Source organism: Ostrinia furnacalis, unplaced genomic scaffold (assembly GCF_004193835.3).
Source record: "Ostrinia furnacalis isolate ACB-3 unplaced genomic scaffold, ASM419383v2 OfSCF1802, whole genome shotgun sequence".
NCBI lineage: Eukaryota > Metazoa > Arthropoda > Insecta > Lepidoptera > Crambidae > Ostrinia > Ostrinia furnacalis.
Genome location: NW_021132041.1, coordinates 188,685 through 210,759, shown reverse-complemented (window position 1 = coordinate 210,759; position 22,075 = coordinate 188,685). Strand labels below are relative to the sequence as shown.

At 38.3% G+C, this 22,075-nt stretch overlaps 2 protein-coding genes across 2 annotated transcripts; both read left to right on the top strand.

The window, feature by feature from the left end:
- Positions 1-2,721: 2,721 nt before the first annotated feature.
- On the top strand, positions 2,722-6,003 carry LOC114353734 (phenoloxidase-activating enzyme-like). The gene is made up of 5 exons (XM_028305816.1): positions 2,722-2,903; positions 3,439-3,601; positions 4,158-4,339; positions 4,974-5,125; positions 5,702-6,003. Exons 1-5 carry the CDS (start codon positions 2,828-2,830, stop codon positions 5,960-5,962), a joined length of 834 nt encoding a protein of 277 aa, XP_028161617.1. The 5' UTR covers positions 2,722-2,827; the 3' UTR covers positions 5,963-6,003.
- Positions 6,004-11,219: 5,216 nt separating this feature from the next.
- Positions 11,220-20,935, top strand: LOC114353730 (phenoloxidase-activating enzyme). The gene is made up of 8 exons (XM_028305811.1): positions 11,220-11,386; positions 14,408-14,562; positions 15,370-15,500; positions 17,415-17,566; positions 18,484-18,649; positions 18,772-18,971; positions 19,793-19,947; positions 20,220-20,935. The coding sequence occupies exons 1-8, from the start codon at positions 11,329-11,331 to the stop codon at positions 20,475-20,477; spliced, it is 1,275 nt and encodes a 424-aa protein (XP_028161612.1). The 5' UTR covers positions 11,220-11,328; the 3' UTR covers positions 20,478-20,935.
- The last annotated feature ends 1,140 nt before the right edge of the window (positions 20,936-22,075 follow it).

Below are 22,075 nucleotides of genomic sequence, written 5' to 3'. Positions count from 1 at the left end.
AGTTTTAGCGGATAATGTTTACTTGTTGTAAAGTTGTGATGAACAACAAAATGTACGGAAATGCTTAATCTATATACAGGGTGTTTCTTGTAAGGTGTCAAGCCGAAAGCAGGTGATAGGTGAGGACTAGACCTATCGATTTCACCCCCATGTATGTTCTACGATTTTTCATAGTTTAGAAGTTATCGTTAATTTTGTGATTTTTTCAAATTGTACGACCCAGTAGGCTTTAAATTTTTTTATATTTTTTTTGGGTCGACTTTTCTCAGATTTCTTTTTTTTGACAGATTCCCTATTAATTGCAGATTTTTGAAAAAAATAATCAACTTCCTATCTTTGATGCAAGATACAACATTTTTGCTAGAAACATAAAAAAATATGCTTTTAGCGGAACATCCTAAAATTTTCAACTTAAAAGTTAAAAAAAAAAAGTAATTCCATAGGTCCAAAATAATTTAAAAAACTGCGCAGTTTTCTGAACTTTCATAATAACACAAAAAAACATGTACTTAATAGGCCATTATTTTCTGTAATCGCTCCACTAAAGTGGTAAGTCGGAGATTCCGTTACATGTTTTTGACTTTCTTAGGACTAACTAATGTTTGCAATCCCCTAAGTTTACGTTATGTAGAACACATTTAGAGACAATAACTGAACAGAATTTTTTTTTATCCACAACGAGGAAGCTCTTGCCCTTCATCTGGTATACAATAGGGAATATGTAAATATTGATGAACTGCGGACAAAGCTGACTGAAGCACAAAACCAAATTAAAATGAAGAAGAAGGTTTTACAAAGAATTTTTTTGCGTCGTTGTCGAATGTGCATTCAGGTCAACGGCGGACATTTTGAACATTTACTTTAAATTAAATCATTACACCCTTCTCTCTCTCTCTCTCTCTCTCACACACACACACACACACACACACACACACACACACACACACACACACACACACACACACACACACACACACACAAACTCTTTCCCTTTCTCTCACACTCTAATAATATGTAGGTATATCGAATTTAATCGTAAAGTAACAACCACCACTGTGGTCTAGTGGTAACAGCCAATTCCTCTGTGGTTTAGGATTCCGAGTGAAGCTCGCTGATCATCAAATGAATGGCAAGAGATTCCTCGTTGTGGATAAAAAAATGTTCCGTTCAGTTATTGTCTTTAAATGTGTTCTACGTAACGTAAACTTAGAGAATTGCAAACATTAGTTAGTGCTAAGAAAGTCAAAAACATGTAACGGAATCTCCGACTTACCACACTCCATCCCGCTGCACTTTACACACTTTCTTTAAATGCCCTTTTTCACCACACACTTGACACCTGTAGTTTTTATAACGACACTTTGACGCATCGTGGTTCTTCAGCCCACACACCGTGCACCTCGTATCGCTGTCGCTCGCAGCCGCTCCACGTCGTCCTTGGCAGCCCCGACGCTCGCTCACGCGGTACACAGGCTCCTCCTTGATGCTCGGCTCCACTCCGACGCTGCTGCGCGCGCGCCTCGCACACTCGGCTTGCTGGGCTATCTCCAGCGCCCTGGCTAGCGTTAGCGAAGCTGAGTCTTGCTCGAACAGGCGATCTCGAACCATACCCGCACCCAGGCCCAATACGAAGCGATCCCGCAATAAGGTATCCAGCGCCGATCCAAACTCGCAGTATACGGCTAGCCCTCTGAGACGTGCCGCCCAGTCCTCGATACTCTCATTTTCGAATCTCGATGCTTCGTAAAAATTTGCCCTATCGGCAAAAGTTGACCTCTTTGGTGTGAAATGATCTTCCAACGCTTTCGTTAGATCTTGATAAGATAATTTTTCAAGCTCTTTCGGATGTACTAGATCCCGCGCTAAACGGTATGACTCGTCAGAAAGATGTGTCAGCAATACCGCACTCTTATTGTCCTCCACTATTTTATTTAGCTTGATAAACTGAGACAGCCGACTATAAAATATTGACCACTCGTGAATTTTGTGGTCAAAAACGCTAATATTTCCAATTAAGCTCGACATGTTCACTTTATTTTGCACTTGAGGGTACCCGTCGCCAGATGTTATATACGCGTTAGAGGGAATAGCAATCAAACGACCGTTTAGCGAGTTAGCTCGTTTATTACTGGCGATCGCCGCCGCACGTCGGAGTGAGTGAGTGAACGAACGATAACAATACAGCTCACTTTCACCATTCGAAAGCTACATTATCCACGAGTAACATAGGCTACATTTTATTTTGAAAAAAAAAAAATGTAGTCCACGCGGGCGAAGACACAGGCGGAAAGCTAGTCTATAATATACTGGCATCTGTACCTTGACTAAATCGTGTTAATTTCTATAGCGGTCGTCCGCGACTTAGTACGCGTACGGGGTGGACTTTCGTAAAATCCGTTCTTAGTGGATGTCTACATCCTATAAGGTACCTACCTGCCCAAAGTTTGTAGGTTTTATAGTTTCTGAGATTTCTTGATTAATCAGTGAGTGGTTTTAATACAGGGTCCTTCTTATTCAGCTGCATTCCGTTAAATGAGGGCATCTATACTACTCTGAACAAGATTTTCTCGTTGTTCATTATATGACAAAAAGGCTGCCAAAGTTATGTCAGAATAAAAGGTTTACAACTCGTGTTAGCCACGAATTTGTTACGAGAACTCCATGAAAAATGCCATAACGTCATAGGTAATCGTTTTTGAGACTTCCTGATTATTCAGTGAGTGGTATTCCCGGGTCACCTTCCAGGTGCCTGACTGGCAAACGCACCGTGTGCTGTGGCCCTCCCCCCGCGGAGGAGCTGTCCAGGGCCAGCGCAGACTGTCCAGACATGACGACGGCGTTCCCGCCGCACATCGACAGCTCATGCTGCGGTGTAGATGCTAACTCTGCCTCGAGGATTTTTGGTGAGTGTAACCTTCTGCCACTTCTATGCTACTAGTTTATGAACTGAAGCAATTTTAGTCAATCATTTATCACTTTACTAGCTTTTGTCCGCGGCTTCACCCGCGTGAAATTTAGTTTGACACATATCGTCATAAATTATAGCCTATATGTTATTCTGGGTTATAAACAATGATACTGTAAAGTTTCATCCAAATCCGCTTAGTAGTTTTTGCGTGAAAGAGTAACAAACATCCAGACATGCATACAAACTTTCGCATTTATAATATTACAAGTAGGATTGCATCCTTCATGAACTTAAAATTAAATTGGAACATCATGCGTTTTTATTGTATTAAAACCTTAATCGCTGAAGGCATGACCTAAGGGAAAGTGTCACAAGTTCTGAAATTTCAGGACTTTGGTAGAAGACGGCCTATACAGTAGACAGTTCAGTATCCCATAACCTTGATAGCGATTGCATGCCTGTCCCATGACAAAAATAATTTCAAAATTAAACAGGTATTCTCAAGATTCTCAAAGAAATGATTGTTGTAGGTGGTAACGATACTGCCATAGACGAGTACCCTTGGATGGCGCTCCTCGAGTACAAAAGGAAGGACAATGGCCTGATCAAGACGTACTGCGGCGGAGCTCTCATCAGCAACCGATACGTGGTCACCGCCGCCCATTGTATCAAAGGGAAGGGTGCTTGGCCACCGTAAGATCTTTTCTTATCTCAAAAACAATTAAAAGTCTTAAACTTTGTTAATACGGATGCAACGCTAAAGCTTCGGCCAAACCAACGCGTGCAACTCGCGTCGGCGATGGCGATCACTGCGCTTGCATAGATCGCCGCGACCAATGACAGGACGTGTTGATGTCAATTCATCGCTATAAATTCATACACGACATCATAGATGGAGTTGTGTAAAGCAATCGTAATCATTTGACAGTTCATAACGTACGATAAAGTCAGTTAAACAAAGCGTTTGACAGAATAATCGTACGTTATGAACTGTCAAATGATTACGATTGCTTTATTACACAATTCCACCTCTGCTCGCCATCGCGCACGCAGGCTGCGCGCGTTAATTTGCCTGAACCTTCACAGATTGCAGGACATTGCCAACTGTGCACTAGACATAGATACAAAATAATTCCGAAATCGAAATTGTAAGATACTATTACCACAAATTACTTAGTAAACTTGCACTAAATAGTGATACATCTATTTTTGCCAAGAGATAATAAAAAACATTAACATTACTTTGCAGTATAAACGTCCGTCTAGGGGAGTACGACACCAGCTCTGAACGTGACTGCGTGGATTCCGACTGCGCGGATCCGGTCGTCACCATCGGCATCGAAGACATCATCACACACCCAGAGTACAATGCTGATAACAGCCGGCACGATATTGCTCTAATTAGGCTAGCTAGTCCTGCACCTTATACAGGTAAACTGCTTATCACTTTATTAATTCTATTTACCAATAGTTTCAAGTTTCTTAAAGCGCTTAAGTAGCAGGAAGGCGCTGGATGCGGTCAGCTAAGTATCGATCGGTCATTATGGAAATCATTGAGAGAGGTCTATATACAGCAGTGGACGTCCTAATAGGCTGAAATGATGATGATGATGATGGTGGTGAAGGCACTTAAGCTATTCTGTAGGTTGATATTGTAATACAGAGGCTTTACACGGCTTGTCAAAATTGGTTTCTGTAGAAATAAAATCAACCAGTTCAACCTCATACGTGCTCATACCTATCTACTACAGCCATCTAGTAGACTTGATCGTCACTTCTTGGCAACACTCTTGTGTGTGAGTGGAGTAGTGCCGACAGTCAACTTTTTTGCCAAATAAAATAATAAAGAACCATTGGATTACCTGCTGAATCTTAACTCCAAAACGATTGTATGATACTTGCAACAACATTTCGTGTTAAAAGTATCAGTGGCTAATAAACAGTGTCAATCATTTGATAATTTTGACAGGGGAACCAATCTAGTTTCCTACTCGTAGTATAGCCCAAAACTAAGCATGACTTATGATATAATATGAAATGTACCTATTTAAATTTAATTTCGCAGACTTCATTCGTCCAATATGTCTGCCTGCCTCGGACATCTCGAGTCAAGACCCAGCTGATCTGGAAGCGTACGTAGCTGGATGGGGAAAGGTGAACATGACCACCAAGAGTACGATCAAGCAAGACCTCAAAGTACCGATTATTAAGACAGAGGTATGATGAAAATATCTTTATTACTGATAACTATGTAACTTTGTAATATTGGCCACAGTTCTAGCTACCCATTTCCGTTTTTTTCTCTCGCTGTCATCAAATGGTGATTCTTTGCGATAGAACGAGACGACTTGGCCGAAAATGGGTTGCTGGAACTGTGGCCGATAGTACAGTATAGCTAACCGCAAAATGACAGCTCAATGTTTTGAGGTAGATTAATGTGCTGATGCGTGATTGTCAATTCTTGAGAAGATCATGCGTCGTATTCTAATTGCATTTTGGAGCGAAAATTATTAGTTTTTCATTCCTTAATGATACCGAAAATGTCTAAAACCGATACCGCATCCGAACGCATAAAGTCGCAAAATCGCGATGGCTGCATCGAATAGTCGCAAAATCGCCGATCGCCGATGCTAAAAGTACAGATAGATCGTTTCATCCACGAAGACGCACCCCACATAACGCTCGGATTGCTCGGATCAAACTCCAGCACACCGCGCTTCCCTCGACCAAAAATTGGTGGGGCGCGTCTTCGTGGATGAAACGATCTATACCGTGTTTCTAACTTTTTCACAGGATTGTCAAAAGAGCTTCACCTCGCGCCTATCCAAACCACCGACACTCTGGAGCTATCAGCTCTGCGCCGGCGGCGAGGCGGGGAAAGACACCTGCAACGGCGACTCCGGCGGCCCCCTGATGCTGAGCACCGGGACCCGGCACGAGCTGGTGGGCGTGGTCAGCTTCGGGCTCGTGAACTGCGGCACGGAGGGCCTGCCCGGGGTCTACACTAGCGTCTATCCGTACTCCGCGTGGATACGGAGGCACTTGCGGCCCTAGTTCATTTAGACTTGTCATGTACAAATAAATAAGTATTATGAGCTTCGAATTTTCTTTTGTCTATTACCATCAGATCGCTGTCGAGTGGTCTGCATTAAGAAACCTATTACTTCAGCCACAAAAGACTGAAAGAATCTGTTCTTTAGATAGAAGACAAGCTGCATAGTAACTGTCTGCATGGAACGGACACGTAGATACGTCATCTACTTTCTTACTCCTGCAACGGCGACTCCGGCGGCCCCCTGATGCTGAGCACCGGGACCCGGCACGAGCTGGTGGGCGTGGTCAGCTTCGGCCCTAGTTCATTTAGAACTGCTATTAACCGCCTGGAGTCGCACGATTAGGAGGGCCGACCCCAAATAAAATGGGAATGGGCCTGGCAAAGAAGAAGAATTATTAAAATAATGAAACTTATGTATTGTGTTTCATTTTTTTTTATTGTGAACGAAAGAACTGATGTCCTGATTTAGCTAGATTAGATTAGGTAGACTCCACCTGAGAAATCATTTACTCCACCTATCGCCCGTTCATATTTGTGTGAATTTTCATTTTTAATAAAACATAAATCCGGACTAAGTAAAAGATGAAAGTTTTTTAATAATAATAATACTCGTATTCCAACATGAAAATGGAATGGCTTTGTTATTAACATACAATTTATTCATGTGACATATTCGAACAACAGCAAATAAAGCGAAAGACGAAGCGATATCGTAATTTAATTCTAATAGGTAAACCCCGGAAAAAGAACACACTCGGTGTGACTCAGTGTTTTCTTATGATTTTCCTTTAAAATTGTTGTTAATTGTGTAATCGAAATAGAAAATAGTAAATATTTAGATACTTTTTCCTTTTGTGAAATAATATTAATCAAATGCTTTATAAACAGTTATTGACTGATTAACTCAAAACCTGTTTTCATAATATTGTTCTAAATTATAATACTTTTGAATTTGATATCACTAATTTTAAATTCGTAAAACGCATGAAATTTTTACGTGGTGTCATCGTAAAAATAAGAATCAATGTATTTTATTACGAAATCTTTGAAGCAAAGACAGTTTGAATTGGGAGAAAATACTGCACGGATCCCCAAGCAACCCGTTACTCGATATAGCAGGGAAATAAATACCAATAAACAAAAAAAATCTTATAACCGCGGCTTCGTTCAAGCAAATGACGGTATGTCTCGGAGAAACATAAAATACACGGAAGTTGAAGGTAATTTACCTAAAGTTCGAGCAAACTATACAAATACAAAATAGTCGGAAACTAAAAAGGGTGAAAACTATACATAATACAAATAAATATTATTATAAATGTATATCTATCTACTTTACTAACAAGCACACACGCACACACCTCTTTAGCCATGGATAAAGTATATAAGGTAATCCATTCAAAAAACATAGTCTGTGCATTAAACTAATGGTGATTGTAATGTTATTCTTGAAAACATGTAATCTGACCTGACTCACAACAGTTAAGAACCATTTAAAGGATACGTCATTTTAGTAGGGCGACTGTCCGTTCCGAGTTTTAGCGGATAATGTTTACTTGTTGTAAAGTTGTGATGAACAACAAAATGTACGGAAATGCTTAATCTATATACAGGGTGTTTCTTGTAAGGTGTCAAGCCGAAAGCAGGTGATAGGTGAGGACTAGACCTATCGATTTCACCCCCATGTATGTTCTACGATTTTTCATAGTTTAGAAGTTATCGTTAATTTTGTGATTTTTTCAAATTGTACGACCCAGTAGGCTTTAAATTTTTTTATATTTTTTTTGGGTCGACTTTTCTCAGATTTCTTTTTTTTGACAGATTCCCTATTAATTGCAGATTTTTGAAAAAAATAATCAACTTCCTATCTTTGATGCAAGATACAACATTTTTGCTAGAAACATAAAAAAATATGCTTTTAGCGGAACATCCTAAAATTTTCAACTTAAAAGTTAAAAAAAAAAAGTAATTCCATAGGTCCAAAATAATTTAAAAAACTGCGCAGTTTTCTGAACTTTCATAATAACACAAAAAAACATGTACTTAATAGGCCATTATTTTCTGTAATCGCTCCACTCAAGTGGCAAGTTGGAGATTCCGTTACATGTTTTTGACTTTCTTAGGACTAAGTAATGTTTGCAAACCCTTAAGTTTACGTTATGTAGAACACATTTAAAGACAATATCTGAAAAGAACATTTATTATCCACAACGAGGAAGCTCTTGCCCTTCATCTGGTATACAATAGGGAATATGAAAATATTGATGAACTGCGGACAAAGCTGACTGAAGCACAAAACCAAATTAAAATGAAGAAGAAGGTTTTACAAAGAATTTTTTTGCGTCGTTGTCCAATGTGCATTCAGGTCAACGGCGGACATTTTGAACATTTACTTTAAATTAAATAACTTTTAAGTTGAAAATTTTAGGATGTTCCGCTAAAAGCATATTTTTTTATGTTTCTAGCAAAAATTTTGTATCTTGCATCAAAGATAGGAAGTTGATTATTTTTTTCAAAAATCTGCAATTAATAGGGAATCTGTCAAAAAAAAGAAATCTGAGAAAAGTCGACCCAAAAAAAAGATAAAAAAATTTAAAGCCTACTGGGTCATACAATTTGAAAAAATCACAAAATTAACAATAACTTCTAAACTATGAAAAATCGTAGAACATACATGGGGGTGAAATCGATAGGTCTAGTCCTCACCTATCACCTGCCTTCGGCTTGACACCTTACAAGAAACACCCTGTATATATAAAAATGAAACCCGTTTTCCGTTGTCACGACATAACATGAAAACGGCTTGACCGATTTGGCTGATTTTTTTTTTGTAGTTTTCTAATACTCTGTACAAGGTTTTTACGGAAAAAAATATAAAGAAAATCTCTACGCTAAGGCGGTACGAAGTTCGCCGGGTCAGCTAGTAAATTATACTTCTGTAAGATTGAAATACTTTTATTTATTTATTTATTTTCACCAACTTAAACTATCTTTACAGGTTAATAACCTTATTAAATTACTTCACGATGTTCACGAACAGTCCGTACAATTATGTTCAAGTTTAATTACATACATTGGAATTGCAACCTCATAAAAATGTGGACCTTATTTTCAAACAATTACTAAATATTTTAAATAAAGCACTTAATTCATGAAAATAATGTTCACTTCATTTATAAAGTTTACTCTCCCAACAGCCCAACAGTGACCTCATCTGGATAAACATAGCGGAAATACAACGTGTTAATGAAAAAGCGCAAAACCTCAGACACCCCGATTTATTTTTATTATCAAAGAATTATGTAAATTATTAAAATTAATTTTCGCGGATTATTTACGAAGAAATTCTACTCTTTTTGTTGTCGCCCCGCGCACTTGTTATCTCTTTTTACGCATTTCAGGAACCGTATTGACCTTTCACACGCTGATTGCAAGGCATGCACGCCTATGAGTAGGTTAGTAGTTAACGTAGATAGTTCATTCACCTCTGTAAGTAACGATTAAACACGACGTAATTAAAATTTTTTTTGGTTAAAATTTAACCCTAATTTTAGTTACTCCTACTCTCGATTCCGAATAAACTAATTTCAGGTTTTGCGCTTTTTCATTATAGTCCAGTCAATGAATGCCTTAACGACGGTGTAGAGAGAAATCCATGGAACACAATTTCTGACCTCGGGACTTTATTTAGCCTAGTTAGGTGGTGAACATAGCAAAAGTCCCCGCCCTTAGCCCTTGAGCCGGCGGGGAGAGGGGGGTTTAAAGGTTCCACTTTTCGGTTTTTCGCTTAATCCTCGGAAACTATGCGTCCTAGTGACATGACTACTATGAACCAAAAAAAGCTTATTCAATTTGCTACAGGTGAGACAGTCAAGTTTTTCTATATCTTGTATAGTTTTTGCGGCATCTGCTCTAGAAGGTCTGTAAAATTGGAAATTTTATTGTTGTCTTACATGTTCCTTTCAGGAGAAAATCGACTAAATCAACATTGAGCAAACACTATAGACATGCGGGAGCATGTTAAGCCTAGTTCCATGGAGGGGACTGCACCGTGCGTATATTTAGACGAACCAGTTAGAGCCACTTTTGACTCCTCATCCTCATCATTCAAAAACTACTGTGCATTAACACTTCAAATTTGGCTCATGTATTGAGACTTGCAAGATGTAAATCAGCTTCAAATTTCATAAATATACCTCAAACGGTTATTTAGGTATTGACGTTCAAAAATCGATATTTAGAGCACTACTATCTATCTATCACATGTGAAATGTTAAAATTTACTGGTTTTTTATTTGTTCCTTTGTATTTACATAACTACCTTTCTGGATGCCAAATTTGAACCTTCGAGGTCATCTGGAAGTGGTTAGAATTTGGTCTATAGGTCAGACATGTAGATTTTTGGACGTCAATATCTAAAGAACCGTTTGAGGCAGATTTATGAAATTTGAAACTGATGTATATCTTGTAAGTCTCAACACATGAGCCAAATTTAAAGTGTTAATGCACAGTAGTTTTTGAGTGATGAGGACTCAAAAGTGGCTCAAAGTGATTCGTCTAAATATACGCACGGTGTAGTCCCCTCGCTGGAACTAGGCTTAACATGCTTCCGCATGTCTAGAATGATTGCTCAATGTTGATTTAGTCGATTTTCTCCTGATGAGAACATGTAAGACAAAAATAAAATTTCCAATATTACAGACCTTCTAGAGCAGATGCCGCGAAAACCATACAATTTATAGAAAAACTTGTCTATCTCATCTGTAGCAAATTTAATATGCTTTTTTTGGTTCAAAGTAGTCATGTCACTAGGACACATAGTTTCCGAGGATTAAGCGAAAAACCGAAAAGTGGCACCTTTAAACCCCCCTCTCCCCGCCGGCTCAAGGGCTAAGGGCGGGGACTTTTGCTATGTTCACCTCCTAACTAGTCTAAATAAAGTCCTGAAGTCAGAAATTGTGTTCTACAGTTTTCCATCTATAATGCTTTATTGACTGGACTATTAACACGTTGTATAAGTATAAACTCATTTTATTTTTTATTACAGCTCTGTTTGAGAATAAGCATCCAAGATCCAACTAAATAAAATTTTGAGTCCATTATCTCGACGAAACGCACCATTATTCTGTAAATCAACCACCTACTCATAGACCTATCTCTAAAAACCAAATATCCCAGTTGACCGACACAAACGCTGGCCGACCTGCCTCCGAGATGCGCCTGGGCAGTCTCGCGGTTACCTACAAACTTATTGACTCACGGTCAACCGCCACAGCTCCGCCGGCCGTCGACCGCCGACGACGCGTCAAGGAAACGTTTTGTTTATTGTGTTTTGTGTAATGTTACTGTGATAATAACATCAAAAATGAAGCTTTTAATATTTGCATCTGCGTTGCTTGCAGTTGCGTGCTATGTCAATGGACGTAAGTGTTTTATTTTCATTAATTTAGGTATCATTAACAGTAACAGTTACGTTTTTTGTGCAAATAATGAACTACACAAATAAGCTTTGTTAAAGCATATTTATTTTTATCGTACCAATAACGGTGGACTTTGCAGTTAAGATAATTAAATATTATAAATAAAATGTAGGTAGTCTTGTTATTGAGATTTTCGAAATGCGTTTTGTAATTAATGCAAACGATACGTTTGTTTGTTTGAGGTAAAATCCATTAGCCTCCATGGAACTTTTGATTCAAACTTTAGTGAACTAACAATATTCTCGAAATCATTTTATACCGGTAATGGCTGGAATCTCTTTTTTAATTATTCACTAAATGTTGCTAATCTACATGATCTTATCAAAGTTTATTTCATAGTGAATTTAGTAACTAAAAACCATTTTCTTAGGCATCAAGAAAACCTAATAATAACGGTAAAACCTAATAAAAAAAGGGTAACTTGACTTTTTTATTGCCGTGTTAACAGTAAAATATATTTTTGAATTTAAAGTAGCACAACAAACGACAGTTTTAAGATTTTACACGTGTACCTTCTTCTACCTTATAAATGTTAATTAATTAATAATTTGTTACTACAATAACAAAATGCCACACGAAAAGATAACCACATCAATATAAATGTCAAAACGAATCACAGCTAATTGATCTTCGTATTAGAAGTATAATTATGATAATCTTAACTATTTTCCTCAAATATATTTTAATGGATTTTCCTTATACACGACTATTAATCCCGGTTAGTGACAACAGCTATGTTTTGATAATACACTACACATATGTATAAACATATACAGACCTGAGATTATAAGAGATTTTTATTAGAATCGAGTAAGTAATACAGAAAGAAAACGTAACACAGGTGGGGTAAGTAAAAAGAAAAAGAAAAATATTATGGGGAAAGCGAAGTTTTGCCGCAGTCCTCAACAAAAGTCTACTAAGTAACGTAGAATTATGTACTACTAGCTGACCCGGCGAACTTTGTTCCGCCTTAATGGCAATAAATAAGCAGACTTTTTTTTTTAATTTCTAACGGGATAAAAAGTATCCTATGTCCTTCTCCTGGCTCTAAACTACCTCCCTGACAATTTTCAGCTAAATCTGTTCAGCCGTTCTTGAGTTATAAGCGAAGTAACTAACACGACTTTCTTTTATATATATAGACTAGCTTTCCACCCGCGGCTTCGCCCGCGTGGAATTTTGTCTGTCACAGAAAAACTTTATCGCGCGCGTCCCTGTTTCAAAAACCGGGATAAAAACTATCCTATGTTCTTTCCCGGGACTCAAACTATCTCTATGCCAAATTTCATCAAAATCGGTTGCGAGGTTTAAGCGGGAAAGCGTAACAGACAGACAGACAGACAGACAGACAGACAGACAGACAGACAGACAGAGTTACTTTCGCATTTATAATATTAGTTGGGATGAAAATAATTTTTATTGGAAAGTTATAAGTACACACACATTTTGCACAAATCAAAGATACTCGTATTAACTGGGAAGTATTAATAGGTAGGTAAACAAATAAATCACGAATGTAGGTACCATAAATGCTTGGGCTCCTTGCAATAGATCTTGGCCCCGGCGGGATTCGAGTCCTGAACCACATTTAGTACAGTAGTCTGGCCTGGCACTAACTGCCATGCTAGGTGGCTGTCAATTTACTGCTAATTTATCTTGAAAACTTTATTTTGTTGAGTAAAGTATTGAGCTTTTTACTCCATTTTCTTCTATCTTAAGGTAGTCTGAAAGACGTAGCTTTTAGAGCTTTATTTTTATCTAGATACAATTTTAACCTTGTGTTGTTATTGTGTAAATAAATACTACACAATCATATGGGACAAGTTTTTACACTGCATAATTTAATCACATCCTATTATTATTGCTGTCAAAAATCTTATGTGCGACAAAAAACCAAGTAACATAAATTAGGTGTTTATTAGACACAGTAGGATGGTCAGTAACCAAACCACATGATCATTAGAAACCATTTAGCGTTGTTAGTTTATTATCACAGTTCTACTTCAATGAGTTGTAAGACAGACTTACTTTTTATTGAAAAACACACTTAATACAAGATGCCACAATGTTTATCTAGATTTACCTTCGCCCGAACAGAATCCTAGTGCTTTATAAAATGAAATGAGATTCCTACACGTCTAAATTGAAAATATCGATACATAATCTAGCTAAACAAATACACAAACATTTAATATCAGTAATAAATACGATTTTGCTACAAAAATTTTCACAGTAATGTGCTGTCAACAAAATATTTACCTCGTAACAATATAGTTTTTGTAACTGTACATCAACCACAAATCTTAATGGCCTATTACGTGTCCAGCATGATTAAAAACAAGTTTAAACAATGAGAAAAGAACCTGTTTCCCCACCTGTTTGGCTAATCTAAAACAGGTTTTTCGTGCGAATACTACAGTCACTATTTCTTTTGGTTTGCAATCTTCAAGAGTACTCAATGACATGACTAAAGGCTGTGCTAAAGGTATATTTACATTCACGAGACAAATCAAATCAAAGTCTTTATTTGCACAATAGTCCGGTCAAATTAGACATGAACCCTGCAATAATTCGCATACAGCTGAAAATATGGGTTTTACAGTTGTTTGAAGAAGTAGGTAAAATGTTCACCATACTGACAAGGATATTATTTTTGTTTTGTTAGGTACAGCACATTACACTACATTGTATTTTTGTTGCAAAACCTATTACAGCAAAGCAAGATGCTCGTGAACAGTTGCCTAGCCAATCCGGGAAATCTATTGGTGGACTGGTGGACAGGACAACCTGCTCTATGATATTCAGACATCAACATAAAAAAACCTATCACCAAATGTCTCACGAGCTTATGATTGGTGGAAAAGTTATCCCAAAACAATCAGATCCTGGTGAATAGGTACAAGGTAACCAAAAGCACTTATAGATTTCCGTATCCGCATTAAAATCCTCCTAAATTGTTTCCAGAATCCTGCACAACTGCGACCGGTGACAGCGGAAGCTGCGTGACTATCCTCAAATGCCCGTCGCTGCTGCAGGTCATCAACAAACCGAACAGGACGCCGGCTGACTTGGACATGCTCAGGAAGTCAGCGTGTGGATTCGAAGGAAACACTCCTAAGGTAAGAATAAAAACCACCCACCCACCAGGTGGGCATGTGACCTCATGAAGGTTGCAAAAAGGCTCTGGGTGCAGGCCACTGCCAACCGGCTAGTCTGGTAATCATTGGGGGAAGCCAATGTTCAGCAGTGGACGTTTGAAATGATGATGAAGAATAATAATATCCAACCCATAGTAAAAGGCAGCTAAGATGAAAATTCATTTAAAATCAAAAAGTAAAACGTTTGGAAGCCATCAGTTCATTGAAAGTCTTAACAAAACGGCAATTTAGTTGGAAAGCCGCCAGATTCGCCAGTAAGTTAAGTCATGTTGTTCAAGTTATTCCAAAATAAATAATTTTACTACGTAGAATAACAGCCAGCAGCACATCAGACTTCAAAAGATTTGTTGCAAATTAGCATTTATTAAAACTGTATTTAAGTCACAATGTTGAGCTTTATTAACGTCATTGTCACAAACTTTGTAAAGTACCGAAAGACGTATACATATATGAGCGGGTGCCTTTTTGTCAGAGGGGCACAAGCAGTTAATTGTCCACTTGTTTATTTCTCTCTGTTTTAATCTATGTCTTACCTGCTTGTATACCTTTCTTGCAAATAAAAAGTTTTCTATTCTATTCTATTCTATTCTACGTATACGTCTTAGAAATATGCGTAAGCTAACAATAAGTTGTGTTGCAAAGCGGTTATCTGTAGCTCAACAGTGAAGAGGAACATAATGAGGAAACATCCTCCCAAGATTTTGCGGAGGAGGAAACATACAGCAACCTGTAATCAAGCTAACTATAATTGAACTAATAATATTCCAGGTTTGCTGCCCCTGCCACACACCGTACGGCGAACCAGGGAAATGCGTCGGCATATACTCGTGTCCACACATCGCTAATCTACTGGCGCCGCCAGTGACCGCTCAGAGCATGTTGTTGGTTCAAGCCTCGAGGTATGTTCAAATACGATACATTATTTGGGGAAAATAGCAGCTTTGACAACTGACCCACTGATGGGTGATCATACGAAAATTACTAAAAAGTATGGATTTTACTGCTCAAATGCATAACTTTTCTACAGGAATTCTCAAAAAAAACATCCTTAATTCCTTACAAATTGGCAATATTGGGAGTGTTACTTTTTCTGAAAAAATAGAACTTCCGTCTCTTGGGGAAAGTTGTCGTGTTTGAGCAGTAGGTTCAATTCTTTTTGTTTGTGATCATCACCCACCAATGGGTCACTGATTAAAAATTCATTGTTTACCTTCGTCTATTGCCACCAATAAAGACCACGGAGACCTTCCTAAATCTAATGAATGTTTAACGCAATCAGCTACATTTATGGATGTCTACGTAAGACACTCGATGTCGTCATAGCGTACAATTTAACTTCTCGATTAGTTCAGCTGGGATTCCCCGACACAGAATGCCGTTCTCTTATCAAGGATTCGTCACGAATTACCGTATTTAGTACATTTAAATTGGTTAACAAATAATTCCTTGAAGAATATAATAAGAATTGCTTTGTTTTGCTGCACTGTTGTTACAATCATAATTATTGAACAGGAAAAATATACCAACTACTAGGTTCTATCAGCTAGGTTGGTAGCTCTCAAGAAATAAAAAACGTATGTTACCAAAACTTGTTTAGAATAACTTAGTAGTGTTAAGTAACTTACTAGCGATATCTATAGCATACAAATCTCCTAAGATCAAATGGACAAAAATCCGTCTCAAAACCAGTAGCATGTTAATAAGATCAAGCCAAAAAATCTTGCACCTAAAGAGTATAAAGTCACTGAATAGAAGCAAACGAATATACACTTTAAGAGCAGAAAATAACGTTAGTATTCCTATCAAAAGTCAACTTTGCGGACACGCAAGTGACGTTTACATTGAAATTAAGAACGATTTACATGTATTAATATTTGTAGACACGCGCCTGATGAACTGATGATTCACATGCTAATTAGATCAGTCCTAATTTGAGCACAAACACACGCATAGTCAATAAGATCCATTGACGAAAACACGGGAAATTCCCCCATAATCCCACATTTCGCACAATTGACCATAAAGACTCAACTATGATTAAGGGCTGATTTTTCAACCGTCGGATAACTTTTAACTGAAGAATAAGTTTGGCACATTGACAGTTTTCGTACGGGAAATATGTCAAAATGACAAGATTATTCTTCAGTTAAAAAATATCTGACGATTGAAAAATCAGCCCTAAGTCTTTGTGAAGCGTCAAATTATGATTTGACCAGTCTTGTTGTGAAAGCAGACGATTTCTAACCGTCATACAAAAAGGACTTTCCAAAAATTGATTTTGCTTTTGGCAGTTACGTAATTTGTTTATCCATTTTAATAAATATGCTTATAAATTTTATTCCTAAGCAAAATACTATTTCTCTCGGGTGACTGGCCGATCCATGTGTATTGTCCTTAACTATGGCAACTTGTCTTCAGAACCAGTAACGAGAATGTCAAGGGCCAAGGCCCAGTGGATCGGTCATTGGTTACGCGTACTAGATGACGTGAGAAATCAGCATATTATTGCGAATGTGAAATCTTCGTAACGTAAATAAATAAAAATATTCCCATAGTTGTGACATGCCATAGAGTCCAACTTATCAGTATCTTCTTTTTAAAAAGCCATAAAGATAATTCTAAATGAAAAGGGATTATCTTGTTTTCTACCGGTTGTAGCACTTGTAGCGTATGTTATGATTTTGTGTTAAAAAAACTTGCATAGTATAGTAGTTATTATGGTAATTTGACAGTATACTAGTCAGCATGGCTTATAACTGTAGTTTTATTCTAAATGCACTTTTCCTCTTTAATCATAACCTTTAACTCTCCAGATGTGAAGGTCCCGACGCATACAGCGTGTGCTGCGGGCCTCCTCCAGAAAGCATCTCAAAAGGCGCTTGTCAGTCGAGGCTGAGCGCCTTCCCTCCCGACCCGAGGACTGAGTGCTGCGGCCTCGACGGCGGAGCAGATAACAAGATCACAGGCAAGTTCATCCACTTTTTCCGTCATTTCTCCATCATCTCTGTGGTCTAGAAGACCACCTGTTTCGACTATCAGATTCCCCAATTTGGAGCTTAAATTTTTCTAAGCCCACATGGCTAACTACCAACATCTTACTTAAGGGTCACCACAACAACAATGTTTAGCAAGTATATTTGTGGTTGAGGTTTCTGGGTGAAGCCCCCTTCCACATTCGGTCTGATCATCAGAAGCGATGCAGGCCTTCCCCGCTTTAAGCTTCCCAATTGCGGGTAAAATATGGCCAGCTCACTGCCACCTTAGCTTGCTAATTTTTGAGCTATTTATATTTATAATTGGTCTTCAGCAAAAGGCAATGAGTAATACACAATATTGAGTCAATTACCCAAAATAAATGGCTGCACGCAACATAGCGATATTACTCAAATTCTCGCTAAAATCTGTTCAAGTATTTTCCCAATGGGAACATTTACCCAGTAAACATTTCAGAGTCGGTGTAAATTCCCATTAGTCAGTAATGTAATGAACATTACAATTAGTGCCCAACTACCTACTATGAAGATTAATGTTCATTATCTCGTCCTTGCCTTTGTTCACATCTTGATTACTGTGTATTTTCTTGCAAGTTTGTCTGTTTACCTGTTAAATCGGACAATCCAAGTCTTCACCAAAAAGATATCGCATTATTGAGATATTGCATACTTAAATTATTTTGCCTTGTCTCGCTCTATGTCGTTCAAACGGCTATTGTTTGACCTTTGCTCAAATACACAAAAACAGAATGAGTCACAATGAAGTGGCGTACAAGTTTTAGTTTTAAAAAGGTCCAATTTTGAAATGATACAGACTTAAGTCTTACTCTCATCACACGGCTCATGTTGTGAAATTCAATGGTGTTTTAAAAGTGATACATACTTCCAGGGGGCACTGCGACTACAGTGGATCAGTACCCATGGCTGACGCTCATCGAATACCTGGGCAAGGACAATAGGATCAAGCTGCTCTGTGGCGGAGCGCTCATCAGCAGCAGATACGTCCTCACAGCCGCCCACTGTCTTGCCGGGGCTGTTCTGAACCATGGCACACCGTGAGTTGCATTTAGTACAAAACGTTATTTAATTTCCAATAAAGACCCGAATTTTGATTCGAATATAATTTCTCGGAAGAACTGTTTTCTTTCGACATCAAAAAATTCTTCTTCGATTCCAGGAAAAACGTTCGCCTCGGAGAATATGACTCGAGCCACGACGGGCCCGACTGTGTACCCGTGGAGGGAGGTGGTGAGGACTGCAGTGAGGGTGTCGTCATCCTCCCCATTGAGAAGACCATCCCCCACGTCGAATACAACCCTGTTACAAGGCGTCACGACATCGGCCTTATTAGGACGCAGCAGGCTGCTCCTTACACAGGTTAGTTCGACCCCATGATAAGTGTATAATGCTTCAATGAATTAACTAGTCGTAATTTGTAAACAATGTGCAATTAATTAAGTCATTCGTCTTAATGTGTATAAAAAGATTGCTAGACGTTACCAGGCCTGGCTCACTCCGCGCGGTACATCCGATAATTACCTACAGCGAAGCGCCCCGCCGGCGGGTATTATATCAGTCGAGTGTCACGCGCGCGCTCGTCAGGACGCTGGCGTGCGTTGTAGTATGATTATAATTCTATGATCGAAGTATTATTTAAAAATGGACATAAAGAGAAAGAAATATTGTGCGGCGTTCGGGTGTTTAAATTCGAAAAGAAATCTACCGGATTTATCTTTTTTTTTCGCTTCCCAAAGATGCTGAAAGGTATGTTGGCCATGTAGGTAATCAATAATTCGTAGGATAGTATAGGAACCTAACCTACCATGACTACTGCTCAGAATGCGTTCGTTCGTTTCAGCCAAATGACGTCCACTGCTGGACAAAGGCCTCTCCCAAGGTTTTCCATAATGAATGCATACTTACCTACATACGTACCTAATTACAAATAAGTAGATTAATTATTTTTTCACTAGACAGCAACCCTAACAGCGTAAGAAGAGTTCAGAGGCACGCGATAGAAAGAGACAAAACTTGTAGGTGAATAAAATTGTAGGTACGTAGTGCTGTGCGAGCTGAATTCCACTGTATCGCGTCGTAGCAAGACTCGCATTTATTTAAATCGTCTTGCGGAGTAATCCTTCTGTACCTGTACTATTACTTATTCTGTGACGTTACTAAGGCAAGAATTTGGCTTTCAGACTTCATCAGACCCATCTGCCTGCCAGTCGTCGACATCACGGTGAAGCCGCCGCCCAACTTCAAGCTGTGGGCGGCCGGCTGGGGCGCCATCAACACCACCCACTCCAAGAGCACGATTAAACTTCACGTCGATTTACCATTTGTGAGCCAGAGGGTAAGTTTTGGTGTTTTTAATATGAGTACCAGAAAAAGTAGTGTAGGCAGGTCTCCCAATCGATGGGAGAACGACCTTTGAAGGTCTTGGGAACCACCTGGATGCGGGCAAGGCAGAACCGGTCTCTGTGGAAGTCTTTGGGGAAGCTTTTGTCCATCAGTTGTTGGTGATTGGATGAAACTACTAAATGGACTAGTTCTACTTCTCTCACAAAAAAAACAAGTCAAGACAGAAAATATCATTTTGCTAAATATGTTTCGATATCGTTACAGGAATGCCAACCGGCTTACAGCGTTGCAAGACGTCAAGTCGCTTTATGGGGCGGCCAGATGTGCGCGGGAGGTGAAGCTGGAAAGGACTCCTGCAAGGGAGACTCCGGAGGCCCTCTCATGTTCGAGAATGGAAAGATATACGAAGTGCTTGGAGTAGTCAGCTTCGGACCGACCCCGTGTGGCATGGAAGACATCCCTGGCGTGTACAGCAAAGTTCACTCGTATCTCGACTGGATAAAGGGCAATATTCAGCCTTGAAATACTTCATCAAATGCTTCGGAGAAATAGAAATATTGTGACCTATGGAAATTTGCTTAAAATGAGATAAACATTGCAATATTTGTGATCAATTCGTACTTTATATCAATTGCATTTTGATTATTGATAGCTTTATCTAATATTGAAGTTACCGTTAAAGACATTAAGACATTATAATAATTATTATGAATTGATCTCAAATTGCAAGGCGCAAATACTTTTGACTGACTGATTGAAATTATGAATGATTGAATTTATCAAAGTTTATAGTACAAGTTTGTGGACTGCCTATTTCATGAAACGTCTATAGAATCCTTCAAACTCGGTAATTTTCTTCTTCCTTGTGTGTGTCTCAAAATGATTCTCAAAATGCTTAATTTACTATTTAATGCTCAATGATGTAGACTGGTGAATAATAATGTAAGCACTTTCTGTTGTGACCACTAAGAGTGAGAGATTATAATTTATTTAAGGATGTAATTAAATATAATTAATAAATGTAAGTTTTATCAGCTAGTTTTATTGCAGCACCATTTCCTACTTTTAGACTACTCGTCGTGCAAAAACTTGGTCTTCATTAAGAACCATTTACTTCAGCTATCGTCAGTTTTACAATATTATTTTTACAATTTTGTAATAATTTATCTAAAGCCGGCTTAGAAAGAAGTTTTTTTCTAATATGAAAATAATTATCACCAGCAATCAGTCAAGTATGGGGACGTCATTTAAATCTTTTGTGAATTTTATATTGGTCCTCTAGGAAAAGTAGTTGTATTTGAGAAGTGGAACCAACCGTTTCTGTTTGATCAACTATAAAAATAACACGCTGTTGAGGAGGCAGGACAGGTTTAACTGGGTTGTACATTCTTTAACGGACACATATACTAGGGAACAGGAAAATGACATCGGAATTCACCTGGGCAGCTTCGCGGGTCACCGTTGCCATTGCTACGGCAATTGCCGTATTCTACGGAAATTTGATATGTACCTACTTGAAAATAATTATACGGCCTATTGCAGTACAGGTCGTATTTTGATTATTGCCAAGCCAGAAAATACAAAATTTACCTATCTCTGACAACAACCACTGATAGACCTCTTTTTCTAGATGCCCAGATTTCAATGACCTTTTTTTTAGTTAGAATAATAATAAATAATAAATCTTTGGACAATTTCACACAGCGCCAGCTAGCCCCAAAGTAAGCAACTTAATGCTTGTGTTATGGGTGCTAGCTTAACGGATATACTACTTATATACTTTTTTTTTTAAACAGTACAGGTCGTATTTTGATTATTGCCAAGCCAGAAAATACAAAATTTACCTATCTCTGACAACAACCACTGATAGACCTCTTTTTCTAGATGCCCAGATTTCAATGACCTTTTTTTTAGTTAGAATAATAATAAATAATAAATCTTTGGACAATTTCACACAGCGCCAGCTAGCCCCAAAGTAAGCAACTTAATGCTTGTGTTATGGGTGCTAGCTTAACGGATATACTACTTATATACTTTTTTTTTTAAATACATACATATTATACATAGTCACACCCAGACCCGTCACAGAAATTAAAATTCATCATTTCAATTTCTGCCCG

Excerpts from the sequence above, each read along its gene's own strand:
- LOC114353734 (XM_028305816.1), top strand. The coding sequence starts at position 2,828 with ATGACGACGGCGTTCCCGCCGCACATCGACAGCTCATGCTGCGGTGTA. Across the intron at positions 2,904-3,438 it reads CTCTGCCTCGAGGATTTTTG|GTGGTAACGATACTGCCATA; the intron begins GTGAGTGTAACC and ends TGATTGTTGTAG. Across the intron at positions 3,602-4,157 it reads GGGAAGGGTGCTTGGCCACC|TATAAACGTCCGTCTAGGGG; the intron begins GTAAGATCTTTT and ends ATTACTTTGCAG.
- LOC114353730 (XM_028305811.1), top strand. The coding sequence starts at position 11,329 with ATGAAGCTTTTAATATTTGCATCTGCGTTGCTTGCAGTTGCGTGCTAT. Across the intron at positions 14,563-15,369 it reads TCGAAGGAAACACTCCTAAG|GTTTGCTGCCCCTGCCACAC; the intron begins GTAAGAATAAAA and ends ATAATATTCCAG. Across the intron at positions 19,948-20,219 it reads TACCATTTGTGAGCCAGAGG|GAATGCCAACCGGCTTACAG; the intron begins GTAAGTTTTGGT and ends ATATCGTTACAG.